This window comes from Pithys albifrons, chromosome 1 (genome assembly GCF_047495875.1).
Source record: "Pithys albifrons albifrons isolate INPA30051 chromosome 1, PitAlb_v1, whole genome shotgun sequence".
NCBI lineage: Eukaryota > Metazoa > Chordata > Aves > Passeriformes > Thamnophilidae > Pithys > Pithys albifrons.
The window spans coordinates 24,777,339-24,791,475 of NC_092458.1; the positions used below are offsets into that span (position 1 = coordinate 24,777,339).

The window sequence follows — 14,137 nt, forward strand, 5'->3', positions numbered from 1 at the left end:
AAAAGCATTGTCACTTCCTTCTGATCACTTTTAAGGTTAGGTATGCAGTTCAATGTTTGTGTGGGTCTGCCTTAGTTTAGCTCTTCCCCAAGTTAGGCAGCTACAGCAGAGAAATCCTTGAGCAATTCACACTATGCCCCTCGCCTACAAAACATCCAGAAACTGGCATCCAGTCCACAGTGCATAACAGACTAGATCACTTGGAGGCAAGGCGTGGACGAGACAGTTTAAGGTCAGAGAGGACGTTTGTGGCAGAAATGAACCCAGATCCTTTGAAGCCTTGGACAGTACATTGGGCTACACTCCCTCTATTATTTTGGAACTGCGCTGTAAGCCAGAAAAGCAGCGTTTGTGGTTTCCATATTTGATTTCTATGACAGGACAGTCTGAATAGCTAGCAAAGAATCTTTTGTTTGCTAACTCACAAAAAAATAAAGTGTTGAATAACTTTTATAAAAAAAAATTGGTCCTCTCATTCCTGCAACCCTTTTGAAATTTAAATTGAAATTTATGTTTCAGCCCATCACAATCTTGCTTCTAGTTGGCTTCTAGGCCAATGAAGACAGAGAAGAATAAGACCCAGAATTGTCAGCAAGACGCTATGAAAGATTCACTGTATAGGGAAAGAGAGCTAGTCTTCTGTTTCCAGAAATAACTAGTACACAAATTCACTGAATTGTCAGGCTTTTTTTTCTCTTAGTTCAACAATCATCTGCCACAACAGGTATCAGCAGGTATTGTGCCTTAGTAATGAAGTGCCCTCAAACCCATGCAAGATGTTAGTGAACAGCAGGTAGAAATTACACCCCTACTGCCAAGTCTTGATATAGGCCTTAAGATTTCTGACATTGTATTATGCTACCATCTACTGGTTCACGTTAAATTAAACCTCTGAACTTTCCCTTCAACTTGCCCTCCAAAAAAAAATATCATCACAGTTTCTACAGAGGCTTGAAGCTATTTTCCATAGCAAAATATTAACTTGACATTTTCTAAGGTAATCCTACAATTCTACTCAGCTTTGGTCTCCTTTTTATTAAGCAGATGCAAGAGTGTTATGTATGTTCAAAACATTTTTAAACAAGATACACCAAATTCATCCACTGATTTACTTACATTCGGCTAGTTTCAATGTTCTCAGAGTGAGGTTCTCCTGGTGATCTGCAAAACCAGATAGAAAACCTTAACCTCTTGTTCTTTTACGTTATTACAATATGAAATCTTATGAAAGGTGGAAAGTGATGATAGTGTATTATTGCCACTAAAAGCATCAAATTTTTGACACTTGCAGATTTAGTTATTTTTACCAAGCTCTGGAATAGACTTTATAACACAAAACCTGATAGTATAATTAAGCCAAAATCCTCTGAGGAGGACAGCACTTTTCCCACCACTGCTTATGCAACAGCAGCCATTAGAGAAGAGACCTGCTGGCAGTACTTCCCTATTCGGGCTGCACAGTGCACCAGGTCTGGGCTAATTCTTCATAACCCTTTCTGTAACCAAATATACTCAAGGTTTATCAGTGATCAACTGCAACAAACAGATTCTGCACACAGCTGAACTCTAAAAAGCAGCTCAAAAGCAGGTTCCAACAGAATCTCAAAACAAATTTCCCATCTCTTTCCACTTGAATGGCACAGACAGCTTTCTGTTTCTTCATTCCAGCCAAGAGATCAGCTGATAATATCCAGAATTGTTACTGTTTGGCATTTTTGAACACATAAAGAGCACCTGTGTTTAGCCTGGCAACATTCTTGACTTAATTTACAGAATAATTTAAGTATAGCTCCATATAAACTTAAGTAGGCTAAATTATAGCTATTTAGCTCCTCCTTATTCCCATCACCTTCCTTGAGGCAACACTGATTCAAAAGTTAACTCTTTTTTTAAGGCAGTATATTTTTCTCCCTTTGGGACTTCCCCCCAGCCAGTGAGTTTGTAGCCTGACAAACAAGAAGACGAGGCAGTACAAATGCAGCAGAATTGATTTTCACTGCCTTAAGATGCCTTGAAATCCTAAAGGACCTTACTGAACCTTCCCTCAGGTATGGACTTTAGTACCACTGACCAGAACTGCCACACTGGAAATACTGTGTGAGGAGCAGAAACAGAGCACAGCCACTACATAAAACTCTGTAGCTCATATGAACAAAAATGTCTTTCATGGCAGCTTATGTCTGCTTTGGGAGCTAAAACCTGCAAATAGAACTAACTTGGTAGGTTTCACCAGAGTCTGCTGGGGGACTTCAGTCAGGACAGCTAAGCAGGCTTTCCTATAGCTTTCCCAGGAAAAAACCCTGTTTAGAGGAATGGAATTTCTAATATTTACTACATGACTATCTATACCATTCTAAATACTATTGGGAATCTCCATCTGTAGCCTGATACATTCCTTTTTTTCTGTTTCACTGTGGCATCTTACTGGAAGGTTCCTCCTATTAAAGACTGTTCTCTGAATTCTCTACTAAAATTTTATTTCCTTTATTGAAATACCGTATCTTAACACCTTTCTGGATTTTATCAAAAAGACCCAGTGCCTAGAAAGCATTTCTGGCAGATAATTTAAATTCCTAGGCTAGCTGGATAGTATGTGGTGACAAGATAATGTGGATCACAGGAAATTGTTTATATTTCATTAACTTTTAAAACTTAACTGACATAGGGACAGAACTCTGAACTTCCTTTTCAACTAACTTTATATGCATGCTTAAAATGTGAATACTTTCTAACTGGAAAAGAACATAAAAACTGCCCAATCTCAAAACTTGACCTCTATTTATGCCCTCCAAATTACTTTTCCCTTATTAAGTTCAGGAGTGACAAGATAGTTGCTGACAAAAATAATGCTCAGCTGTAAAACAAGTAAAAATTTAATTTCCCTTAAACTCTAGTGATCAAACCAAGTTACTACATACTTTGTGAAAACAAACTCAACATTTTTTATCAATTGTTCACATCAGCATGTAAGTGTTAGAAGCCATACCACCTAAGGAGCATGTTTCTGTTCATACTGGCTGGCTCCTATTTACTTACAGGACGTCAGAAAATGATGGCAAAAACTCTGGATGTTTGAGGTGTTGCTACCGTTAATTCAGTATTAGCAGATACAACTCATTGAAGCTTTGGGAAAGAGTAGTGCTCTCAGTTGTTATGAAAATACAGCGAAATAGTGGCATTAAAAAAACATCAAAAGTACTAATCACTTTGAGCCTTTAAAATAAAGAGCAGATTGGTATCTAAACTTTGCATGTAAAAAAAAGTAGCCTGGTGATCTGCAGTACAGACATGTAAACACAGCTATCAGTATATCCAAGCTCTTTTCCTGTCCTCACAGTTTGTGAGAATTTTATCTGGGCTGTAAAGAGACAGAACAGTTCAGTTATTGTGGGACAAAAAAAGGTTTATTCTATAAGCGAAACAATTTGAAAAAACCAAATAATACAATAAAAACATGAAAACGTTTCAGCAAAGTTCAGAAAGAATACAATGTAGCTGCATCAAAAATGGTTTGGTCCTCTAAAGTAAGTGGTTCTACAGAAAACAGGGATCAAATTCCTTCAGCATATTGTTTCCTAAAACATGAGCAGACCTACCACAATTATGATTTGCAGAACTATTAATGCACATATTAACTTGAGTTTAAAACGTTTCAAATGACAGTGTAAGCACCAAATAAAATCAGCTTTCAGTACTCATTAAAACGATGTGGAAGATCAATCTAATTACAGGAGTTGTACTTGTTTGCTGAGAAGTTATTCTGCAATACCCAATTGTTTACAAACAGGATACCTTGTTATTTCCTCTGAGCACGCAACAGTACTGAAAAACAACTATACAGTACAGTAAGATGTCCTTTCATCATGTTTAAAATCTGAAACAAGAGTTCTGTTCAGAGAAAATCTCAGAGCAAATGCTCTTAAAAATTTCAGCTTTGAATTAGATTGTAGATACTGATCACAAGACACCAACTAAGCTGAATACTGCAGTATGAGCTAGCAAATTCAAATGGTGGCTCATTTCCAATAACACAGGGAGCAACTTCTCTATTCTGCAAGCCAAGGCCTTCACCTCCATTGTACCTCTTTAGGAGAGAAAAGTAATGCTATGCAAGCTTACACATTTTTAACATCATCAACCCTCCTGCACAACTACTTTAAAAAAACAACAAACAAAAAACCAAAAAAACCCAACAAACTGGTTAGGTAAGTATGCTAAACAATTTATACAGAAATTCAGTATGACAGTAAAAATTACCAGAGACTTTTAAGTGACAGTATTGTTCTTAAGAGGGATATCATGGAGCACCACAGTGTTTGTATTTTAAAAAGCAGGCAGGAACAAACTAAGTGATCTCTGAAATCCCTGTTAGCAAGAGCACAAGTCACCTTTGCCAGCTGACTTATCTTAAATAAACAATATAACTTAACACTATTTATAAAATTAACTTCAAGCCATACAAATTAAATACTTTAAAATAAACATTATAGTAAAAAAATCCTTAGAAGCAAGCCAATATGCTTTCTGCTTACCTTTTACAAGCTGTGGCCATTCGGTGACATCAGGGTGATCACAATTTTGAGTCACTGATCAAAACCGAGTTGTCACACCAGTCCTGTATCACGCTGGGCTAAGCATATGCTTAACAACTCTAAATAAGTAAAAATAATGTAGTTTAAAAGTCCTTAAAAATTATTTTTGGCCAGTTCTCTAAATAAAAAACAACATAGAACAGAATAAAAATACTGATGCTAAGCATTGTTTTATCACCAAGATTAACACCTACTCACAATCATTTTTTGCATGGCATTCTAAGACTTCTAGAGTAACTCACTACAGTACAATCAATTGGTGAACTTATTTTTAGTCTTTCTAAAAAATCAAAATCCAAACCCATCTCTTGAATCAGTAGAAAGCACCTAACATTAAGACAAGCAAAGTTCTGGAAGCATGTGTGTAAATATGAACTGTTATATGAACTACAATAAAATTCCTTTACATCTTTTCCTGATACAACTCAATTAACAGTGTTTCTTAGCAAGGCTCTGTTCCCAGGGGAGCAACAAGTAACCTGCACTTTGCTCTGTGCCTCTCTCAAAAATAATCTACAGCTATGTAAAAGTTTCAGAGGAGAAACCTTTGCTATCTGTGATAAATCTTTTAGGTTCTTTACTCCTATCAGGTGTCCTCTCTCCTCTCCCTTAAATTTTCAAAAGCGTATTTTACCTGTCAATTGTTTCCCGTGATCAGGCTCCACTGGTATAAATGGAAGGGTTGGTCCTTTACTTTGTCATGCAGGTGGCAGCCAATGATCACTCAGCAATACTCGTGCCCAGAGCGCCCTGGGACCACCCCAGATGATTACTTCCATGGCTGAAAAGGAACCAGTTAGTCTCTTACCTACTGCTATTATCTAATCTAAACTAAAGTTAACTGATAAAATAATTCCAAACATAATCCTCAACGCTCAATTCATCCCATTCTCGCTCCCACCCAAACTCCTAAGTGCACTGGACAAAGCCTGTGAAGAAAAAAGGCCTCTGATGGAAACTCAGATGACAAACAGCATTATTCACTTTCTTCTAATATAAAGCTCTGATAAAATTGCAGTTATTATTACATTTAGTAAATAAAAGTTATCTTACTTTCTCTAAACAGCAGCAGCTATGAGGACAGACCTCTGCATGGTATTCTGAGAAGTACATTGCTTTGGTAACCCAGGTGAAAGCCCCACATTTGCCAGTTGCCATGCAGCAAAAGCCTCAAGGTGCAGAAAGCTATGGAAGGCACACCCGCAGCTCTGCAACACCCACAGTCAAAACACTCTGGTGCAAATACTAAGAGAGCACATTAGGGAGCTTTGAATGTCTCACTAAAAAACAGTGTTTCTTTACTGCACCTTCTTTTGTGCTTCAGTCCAACCTAATACAAGTTTTTCAGCAGGATCTTAGATTTGATGAGCAATCAAACATTCTCAATGCTAATCTGTATCTAATGACTTGTCAGAGATATGAAATCACCGACCAGTAAGCAAGGGTCAAGATTTTCTAAAGTTTGCCAGAAGAGCTGCTGAGTTTTGTCATTCTACAATTTGCCATTCCTCTACAAACTCTGCATAGAATGAAATTTGTATTGGTTTCAGAGTGATGCTTATTAGTTTTATCATGTACACTCCTAAAGATAGGAAAGGTGATGTAGCAATGCATTCTCAATACATGGCTTGGAGAAAGTCATGTCAGAAATGGGCTGATGAAGAAAATCCACCAGCCACTAAGAATGCTTTAACAACTGATGTTTTTAATGTGGTTTGAATGTACTGAATGTAAAAACTGCATTGTCATTGCTTCTTCTTCCTATAACCCCCTGTCAGGCCAGGGGGCTGGGAGAAGGACAGTGACCTCATGCTACCTGAAACCCTCTCCTATTGAATGTAAATCCCCTTACTCCTACTGGCACAAATCCAGACTCCCCCTCTTGTCCCTTATTGGTGAGTTTGTATCCCTCCAAAGTCCATATAAACCTGTACCCCTGATTAAACTCTCTCTTTGTTCCTGCCTTCGCTGGTGGTCCCTGTGTCCTTTCTGGGGGCTCTCAGAGACCACATGGTCGGGGTAAGCAGAGAGCACACACTTCTCCTAGGTAAATGGACTGATAATCCAGGACCAGGAGAAGTTCCATATCATTGCAGATTCCTTCAGCACACAGCATAACAAGGCTACAAGAAACCAACCCTCATAAGGTGACACTTAATTTAGCATCAGTAACACTTGAGTGTTCTCACCTTAACACAAGCGCAGTTGATGTAAAGAAAGTAAAGAAGCCAGACACCAAAAATCTCCAAAACAAAACAGAGGTTCTTTACTACCTATGTTTTACAGGTGTAAATTGTCAGTTTAACTGAGTCAATGCCAGGAACACAGCACAACAAATAGAAGTCAGTTGGAAAGGTTCCTCGTGTATCAACATTAAAGGACAAACAGGGTAAAGATTTTCAAATTAATGTTTGCTGGCCATCAGCTCTACAGAAGGCAAAAACAAGATGCTGATGCAAAATTAAGAAGCTGTAAAACATTGATTATGGCATTCTGATTGTTTAAGACCTGAAAACACCCACTTTGAGGCAAGCCTTAGCTTTAAAGAAAGAGATGCCTATTCTAACTCTGCTTGTAGCACCCTGCCCAAGTAACTTTTAGTATGCTGGTCCGAGGACAGAGGTATAATCTCTGAAGTCTCATTGGGTGGGGTTGACTGACTGCTGGAAATACAAGCTCATATTCTGGAGAGTGCCTGATGTATTGCTCCCTACCTAAATTCTGTCCTGTATCACCCAGAATATGGGCAGAAGTTTATTATAGCAGTCTTCCATTCAAACAGAAGCATGTTGGAACATCAGACTGACAGCAACCTTAGTACAGAGAGGTTTTCATGAGGCTGTTCCATATGGGAGAGTCATGAACATGGCTGGCAACAGTGAAGGAGCACATGAAGTGTTGGTGCTGGATTCAAACACCACCAGATTTTGGAATGTTTAAATATATACATTAAGGTGGCAGGTGCACAGTCACGGCCAAGACAAGTTTGTGCCAAGGCCTGACACAGATCCAGCTTTGTTAGTCAGATTTACCACACCACCCAACACAGTATCTATAGCAGTTCAGTGAAGAGAGGAAGTACCTGAACTGTCACAGATCTCACTGAGCTGAAGTTTTGCTGTGAAATTTTTATCTACAAATTGAATTTATTACGGGACAGAGCTCTGAATAGGTTAGTTTCAGTATTTTTGATTTGCTGCATGATACCTTAAAACTAGACTGACTCTACCAGGGTCTAAAAATCTCATGCTACTTACTTTTCAACAATCTAGATGCAAAAAATCTAAATTAATAGCTTTCCCCTTCTGTCTCCTCCTCATCCTACCTTCCCCACCTATCTTTTAGTACTTCTGTGGGACAGAATATGAATGGCAAGGATTCCCTAGCACAGATGACAGATTAATTTCTCTAAAACCTTTCTAATTCATGCATCAGCAGAGTAGCGTTTGCTGGCAAAGAGACCAGCATGTTGAAACATGGGGTAGGTGGTGAAGGAGACTACCTTATTCTGAGTCTAGTTTGGACAAAGGACATTTTGACTGCCAGATACAAACAAGGCAGAAAAAAACCCATCTGGTAAGAGTCAAAGGACACCACTTGATCAGGAAAGGGAAACCACACTGATGAATACACTAACATCTTGGATAAGGGTATTATGAAGAATAGGAAACTGACATAAACCAAGTGCTGTTTTTGTCACAGGGATTATCTTACAAAAAACCCCTGTGCTTCTAACTTACTTTTTAGAAGGCAGAAACAGTTGCCCCTGAGCAGATATTTACTCTTACTACGCACATGAATTTCACTGGTCTTCACTGTTATGATCAGCATGGCTTTCAGTCTAGGCATTCACAGACACACAGAGCAGCTGAAGGTATCAGACTAAGTTTGTGCCTGTGGAGCATGTTCAAGAAACCCCAGAGGGCTGCCAGGCTCTTTGGGACTGGGCCAGCTGTCCCTGCCTAGTGCCACTTTATGAGGGGTAGAATCAACTAGGACTGCAACTACCTCTTTTGCAATTAGGAAGACAACACACAAGATTCCATGTCTCCAAACCACCTATCTGAAGACGTTGGCGTGTCTTGGACTAGCTCTCACCAAGGGGGAACAAGATACATAACACAGTGATTTGGAACAACACCTCTCTCAAAGGTAGCATGGGTGAGTGTTTTCTGAAACGAATGTTGCTATCAACTCAAGAAGAGCAAGGAAAGAAAAAATAAATGTGTGAAAGAACAAGATGTCAGAAAGCCAGTTCAGATGCATCAACAGGGGCTAAAAGCAACTTTGTTGCATAGCTTGATGAGATATTCTCTTTCCATATTTCATTTAATCTTGAAAGTGTGCAATCACAAACATGAGACAAGAAGAGCTCTCCAGCTGCAATATACAGAACCTAAAACCACACCATCAAGATTTTAAGTACTTAGTTCTCAGAAACCAAAACCAAAGGCAAGTAACTTCCAGGCACAAACCACTAAATTGAAAGTTGTTACTTACATGGATTTCCTAAACCTATTACTTTCCCTGGGTTATTGATGTTCATTTTCTGTGAGAGCACAGCAATCTGGCAGCTGACACACGGTATCTGAGGTCTAGGAAGATCCCTTAGAGAAGGAACACTTTTCTATACTATAACTTCTTATTCACCTTAATAAAAGATGGGCACCCTGGGAGGTGGCACTTGTAAGAATTTAAGTTTCCTTTACAAAAGAATTTTAAGTAGCTATCCAAGTAATCATCGATCCAAAATACTTTTTATTATTCTCTTTTTAACCTATGTTGAAAATGGGGCTGATTCACCTGTGCAAAGAAGTGCCAAGATCTACCTTATCTATCTTCCAGCACCAGAATTTGACTTGCTTAGTTAAACACAATCATCTCTCTCAAGAAGATACCATTAAAGGTAGCTTTTGTATGTTTTCTGAAGAACCTCCCTGAATCCCCCAAGAATGAATTTTTTATGTTCCCTGAATGACTGAGAACCACAATAAAACAGTCGTCATCTACACAGTAAGGAACTGACAACTAATACGAAAGTTGACCTTTTATAACTTGAGATTGATTCAAATGTCCTGGAGAATATTATATATATCTAAGTTCAATCTCATTGTCAACTGCAGAGAAAAATATATAAATAATGTACTAGGCATGTTTAAGCCTTAATTTCTTGATAAGGTTGGAAACATCAACAACTTTTGTTGCCTGCCCGCTGCTTCCAATAACGAAACATAAAAAGACATGAGATTCCAGAAGTTTTCTTCATGCATCTAGTTAGTAGGTCAAATTATTAATGATCCTACAGTAAAGTAAAATGATCATGTAAGTCCTACAGGAGCCACAAAAAAACCCCAATCAAAGACTAGTAAGGCATCTACATGATTTTTTCTCCGCTTGCTGGTAAACCAAACAATTCAACTCATAACAACAAAGGCAAAATCACATTAGAGTTAAAAGTGGGTTCTATCCTGCAAAATGCCAACCTGAAGTACCTAAGGCAGTCACAACTGATGAGCAAACAAGTACATGTTCCAAATACTACAAGAAGAATGACTGATATGAATTGTTCATGGAAAAGTGTCTGTTCATCTGCTCAAAGTACTTCAGACATCTTCAAAACTAAACCCCAGTTCTCCAATTATTCAATATTCTTCAAAAGTGTTTCACAAGCAGTAGAACAGAACCTCAAAGATAGCATGAAGACAGAATAAAATGCCTTGTGAGCAGACAATGAAAAGAGTTTGAAGTTAATTAAGCTATTCAATAAGGATACTGGAAGAAACTAAGTCTTCTCATAGCACAGAAAGAATACATACAAATCTTCCAATTAAAACACAAACGCCCATGACTAGGAACTGAAGGCTGACAAATTCAAATTAGAGTAAGAACACAAGCATGCAGGATAACAAGGACAATTAACACTTGAAGAAATTATTTGGTGTGGGGATATGAATTTGCTTGCTATTATCTTCAAATTAAAGTTGGTGTCATTCTGGAATTTACACTTCAGCAAAAACACAGGTTACTGAGTTTAAAAAAGGTAGAATTTTGTGCATCTCAATACAGAGATCAAACACAGATTTATGTAAAAGCTCCATCCTATAGTATCTGTATACTCACTCTGCCTTGATGCCAATACTTCACTGTGCTCGTTTAGGCTGGGGTAGAGTAGCTACTGTGGGGCTGTGTTTTGGATCGGTGCTGAGGACAGAATAGGTAACAGGGAGATGTTTTTGTTATTGCTGAGCAGTGCTTGCACAGAGTCAAGTCCTTTTCTGCTCTTCACCCCACCCATGAGCAGGCTGGGGGTGCACTGGAGGGAACCCAGCCATGACAGCTGACCCCAACTGACCAAAGAGACACTCCCTATCATATGGTGTCATCCTCAGCATATAAAGCTGGGGGAAGGAGGAAGTGGGATTAACGTTCAGAGTGATGGGATTCATCTTCCCGAGTCATGGTTACATGTGATGGAGCCCTGTTTTCCTGGAGATGACAGAACCTCTGCCTGCCCATGGGAAGTGGTGAACAAACTCCTTGTTTTGCTTTGGTTGCATGTGTAGCTTTTGCTTTTCCTACTAAACTGTCTTTATCTCAACCCACAAATTCTTGCTTTTACTCTTCCCATTCTACCATCCCACTGCTGGGGGGTTAAGAGAGTGGCTGTGCAGTGTTTAGTTGTCAGCTGGGCTTAACTCAGGATATCCACAGAAAAAATAGCTCATGCTTGCTCCCATTCCCTCCCCTCAAGACAAAGTTAAAGGCCTATGTATTATTACAATGCTCCTGCAACTCTGGACTCTAGATTTTGCCTTCAGCAATTATTTTTGCTATATATTTCAGTAAGAACATATATGTACTTTATACATTTTTGTAAAAGAAGGAGAGTCCCAAAATTATCTTTAGCTTCTGCATTTTCACTTAGATCACAGCTGATTTTACTTCCACTACACACACTCATTTCTTTGCAGCAGAACCATTTGTTTCTATTTCAGTTATACCTGTCACTCAGGCTCCCTCCAAAATGATACACAGTTATGAATAGAAAGACCCTCCTACATCAGTAGGTGAAATCCAATCATCTATTTAAACTTCTTTTAGTACCTCTTCTTTTACTGGCTAGGTATCAAATTCAGTTATTTTCCATCAGTTTTACAGCTTTGCTTCACCTTTAATATTTAAACTTTTAGTCATAGAACCACAGAATCAACTGGGTTGGAAAAGACCTCCAAGATCATCAAGTCCAACCCTTGGTCCAATTCCAGTCCATTTACCAGATCATGTCACTCAGTGCAATGGCCAATCTCAGTTTAAAAACCTCCAGGGATGGTGAATCCACCACCTCTCTGGGCAGGCCATTCCAATGCCTGATTACTCTCTCTGGAAAGAAGTTTTTCTGACATCCAACTTAAATTTCCCCTGGCACAGCTGAAGCCCATGCCCCCTTGTCCTATTGCTGAGTGCCTGGGAGAAGAGACCAACCCCCACCTGGCCAGAACTTCCCTTCAGGTAGTTCTAGACAGTGATGAGGTCACCTCTGAGCCTCCTCTTCTCCAGGCTAAACAACCCCAGCTCCCTCAGCCTCTCCTCATAGGGTTTGTGCTCCAGTCCCTTCTATTCTGTCTGTCCTTTTGCCTATGCTCTCTTATTTTGATTTCTTTTGCCACCCATCTTTCATGCTGCCTTCCATGTAAAGCACTTTCTGTTCATCAGGTCTTCAGCGTCCCCAGCACGTTTGTTTAAACTATGACCAAGCGAGCATGCAATTGTACAGCACAACATCCAGCTCTTCTGATGTTCCAGTAGTGTTCATGATTCACCATTTGGGGGATTAGAGCGGAGTTCTTCATGAATTTATGAAGCACAAACCATTACAAAGACTCTATGCATACACACAGTGGCAAGCAGTTAAACATCCAGAAAGAAAAGCAGCCAGCAGGAATAATGGCAATAAAGAAATAGCAGCTTAGGTTTGAAGAAGAGCCATCATACATACAACTGATACTGAAACTAGAGAGCAAAAAGCAGGTGGGTGGTCCCAGTGGTGCTGTGGGTGCAAAAATGAATATACACTACCTGCCAGATGCCTGCTAGAGTAAAGGACCAATCTACACAATTCTCTCAGGAACATCTGGATTGTGATAATGTAGCATTGTAGCTTTTTGAGAGATTTACAATTTTTAATTAGTACACATTACAGCTAAAGTTTCAGCCTAGAATTAATCATTTTATTAGCAGATGTCTACAGCTTCCTACAAAACAGAACTTAAAAAGACACCCAACAACTTGCCTGAGTTTGAGATTTCAAAACTTTAAGTATATTTCTATGTTAATTACCTTAAAAAGAAAAATCCAGACATAAACCCATGGCACAGAAAACTCTCATTGGCAGTTACTGAGCTCTTGCCCACATTTTGAGGGGTTACAAGAAAAAGTACACACATAGCTTAGAATCTGTTGCTTAAGTAACTACCTGAAATCTTATATACACATTAACAGACCTATTTAATATGATAGAAAAATTCACTTAAACAACACTTGGTTTTCTGAATGCAGTGATGCAAAAAGTTTCAAAAATTCTCAAAGTACCAAGGTGCAGAACTACAAGACTTAAAAGACACTGCAAAGTGCTGCATCTCCAGGTACATAAGAATATGAGGAATATTCACAGATCTACACCAGAATAAAGTAAGGAACTGAAAATTAAAATAACTACAAGTTCAAGTTCCAACCTTGCTGCAATACATGTACGTATTTTTTGAGCTGGCTGGACATTTAAGAGCCTACACAAAAAGCAATGCCATGTGCCACAGGTTTACGTTAACACTGCTAATAAAGATTTTATTTCTCTATTTCACAGCATTTCTGTTTGTAAATTTGACTTACAGTGAAGATTATGTAGTTCTAAACTTACTTTTGAAGTTCATACCTAAAGGGTGTACAAGTCTCACTATAAATACGCTCAGCAGCAAATAAAAACAGCCCCAACAGCTTTCAGAAACACATCAATTCTTAACCAATCCATGGAGAAATAAATAGATGGTACAGCAGCATGATCCTGAGCTTGTTAAGTAACAAGGGCATTCATCAAAGTTGCATCACCAGTATTTATTTTCTCCAAGAAAACCCAACTAACTCATTTTTCTAGAGAATTATGAATAAGTAATAATTATCTTCATCAAAAAATGAGGGGAAGATAAGTACGTGTTTCTTCCTGAATTTATTTTCAACCTTTATTTTTTTAGATCAGAAAACAAAAGTATAACTATTTGCTTTCATAATTACTAGAATACAAAGAATATAAGTAAATACATAAAACATACCATATCTTGCAAGAGCTGCAGAATCTTCCTCTCTCAAATTCTAAAATGGACTTCTACAGTTCTTGTACCTATAATGCAAAACATTACAATTCAGTTTTTGCACCATGCTCCACATCAACCCGAAGCTCAATACAACTTGAAGACAATACATTGAAGAATGGCTATTCAGCTGGTCACAAGTCTGCAGCTAAAGGAAACAATCATAGAAGTTGGAAGCGACCT

At 38.6% G+C, this 14,137-nt stretch overlaps 1 protein-coding gene across 5 annotated transcripts in view; it reads right to left on the reverse strand.

Moving 5' to 3' along the window:
• Positions 1–14,137, reverse strand: part of UBE3A (ubiquitin protein ligase E3A) — a 55,479-nt gene that overhangs the window by 30,495 nt on the left and 10,847 nt on the right. For 3 of the 5 annotated variants that reach the window (XM_071547675.1, XM_071547666.1, XM_071547657.1), the window contains 4 exons: positions 13,916–13,983; positions 5,227–5,373; positions 4,533–4,651; positions 1,117–1,161 (listed from right to left, as the gene is read on the reverse strand). In XM_071547675.1, the coding sequence (XP_071403776.1) occupies positions 1,117–1,161; positions 4,533–4,552 (65 nt within the window). In that variant the 5' untranslated portion in view covers positions 4,553–4,651; positions 5,227–5,373; positions 13,916–13,983. The remainder of the gene's footprint in view (positions 1–1,116; positions 1,162–4,532; positions 4,652–5,226; positions 5,374–13,915; positions 13,984–14,137) is intronic. The other 2 variants (XM_071547693.1, XM_071547684.1) reach the window with 1 other exon arrangement.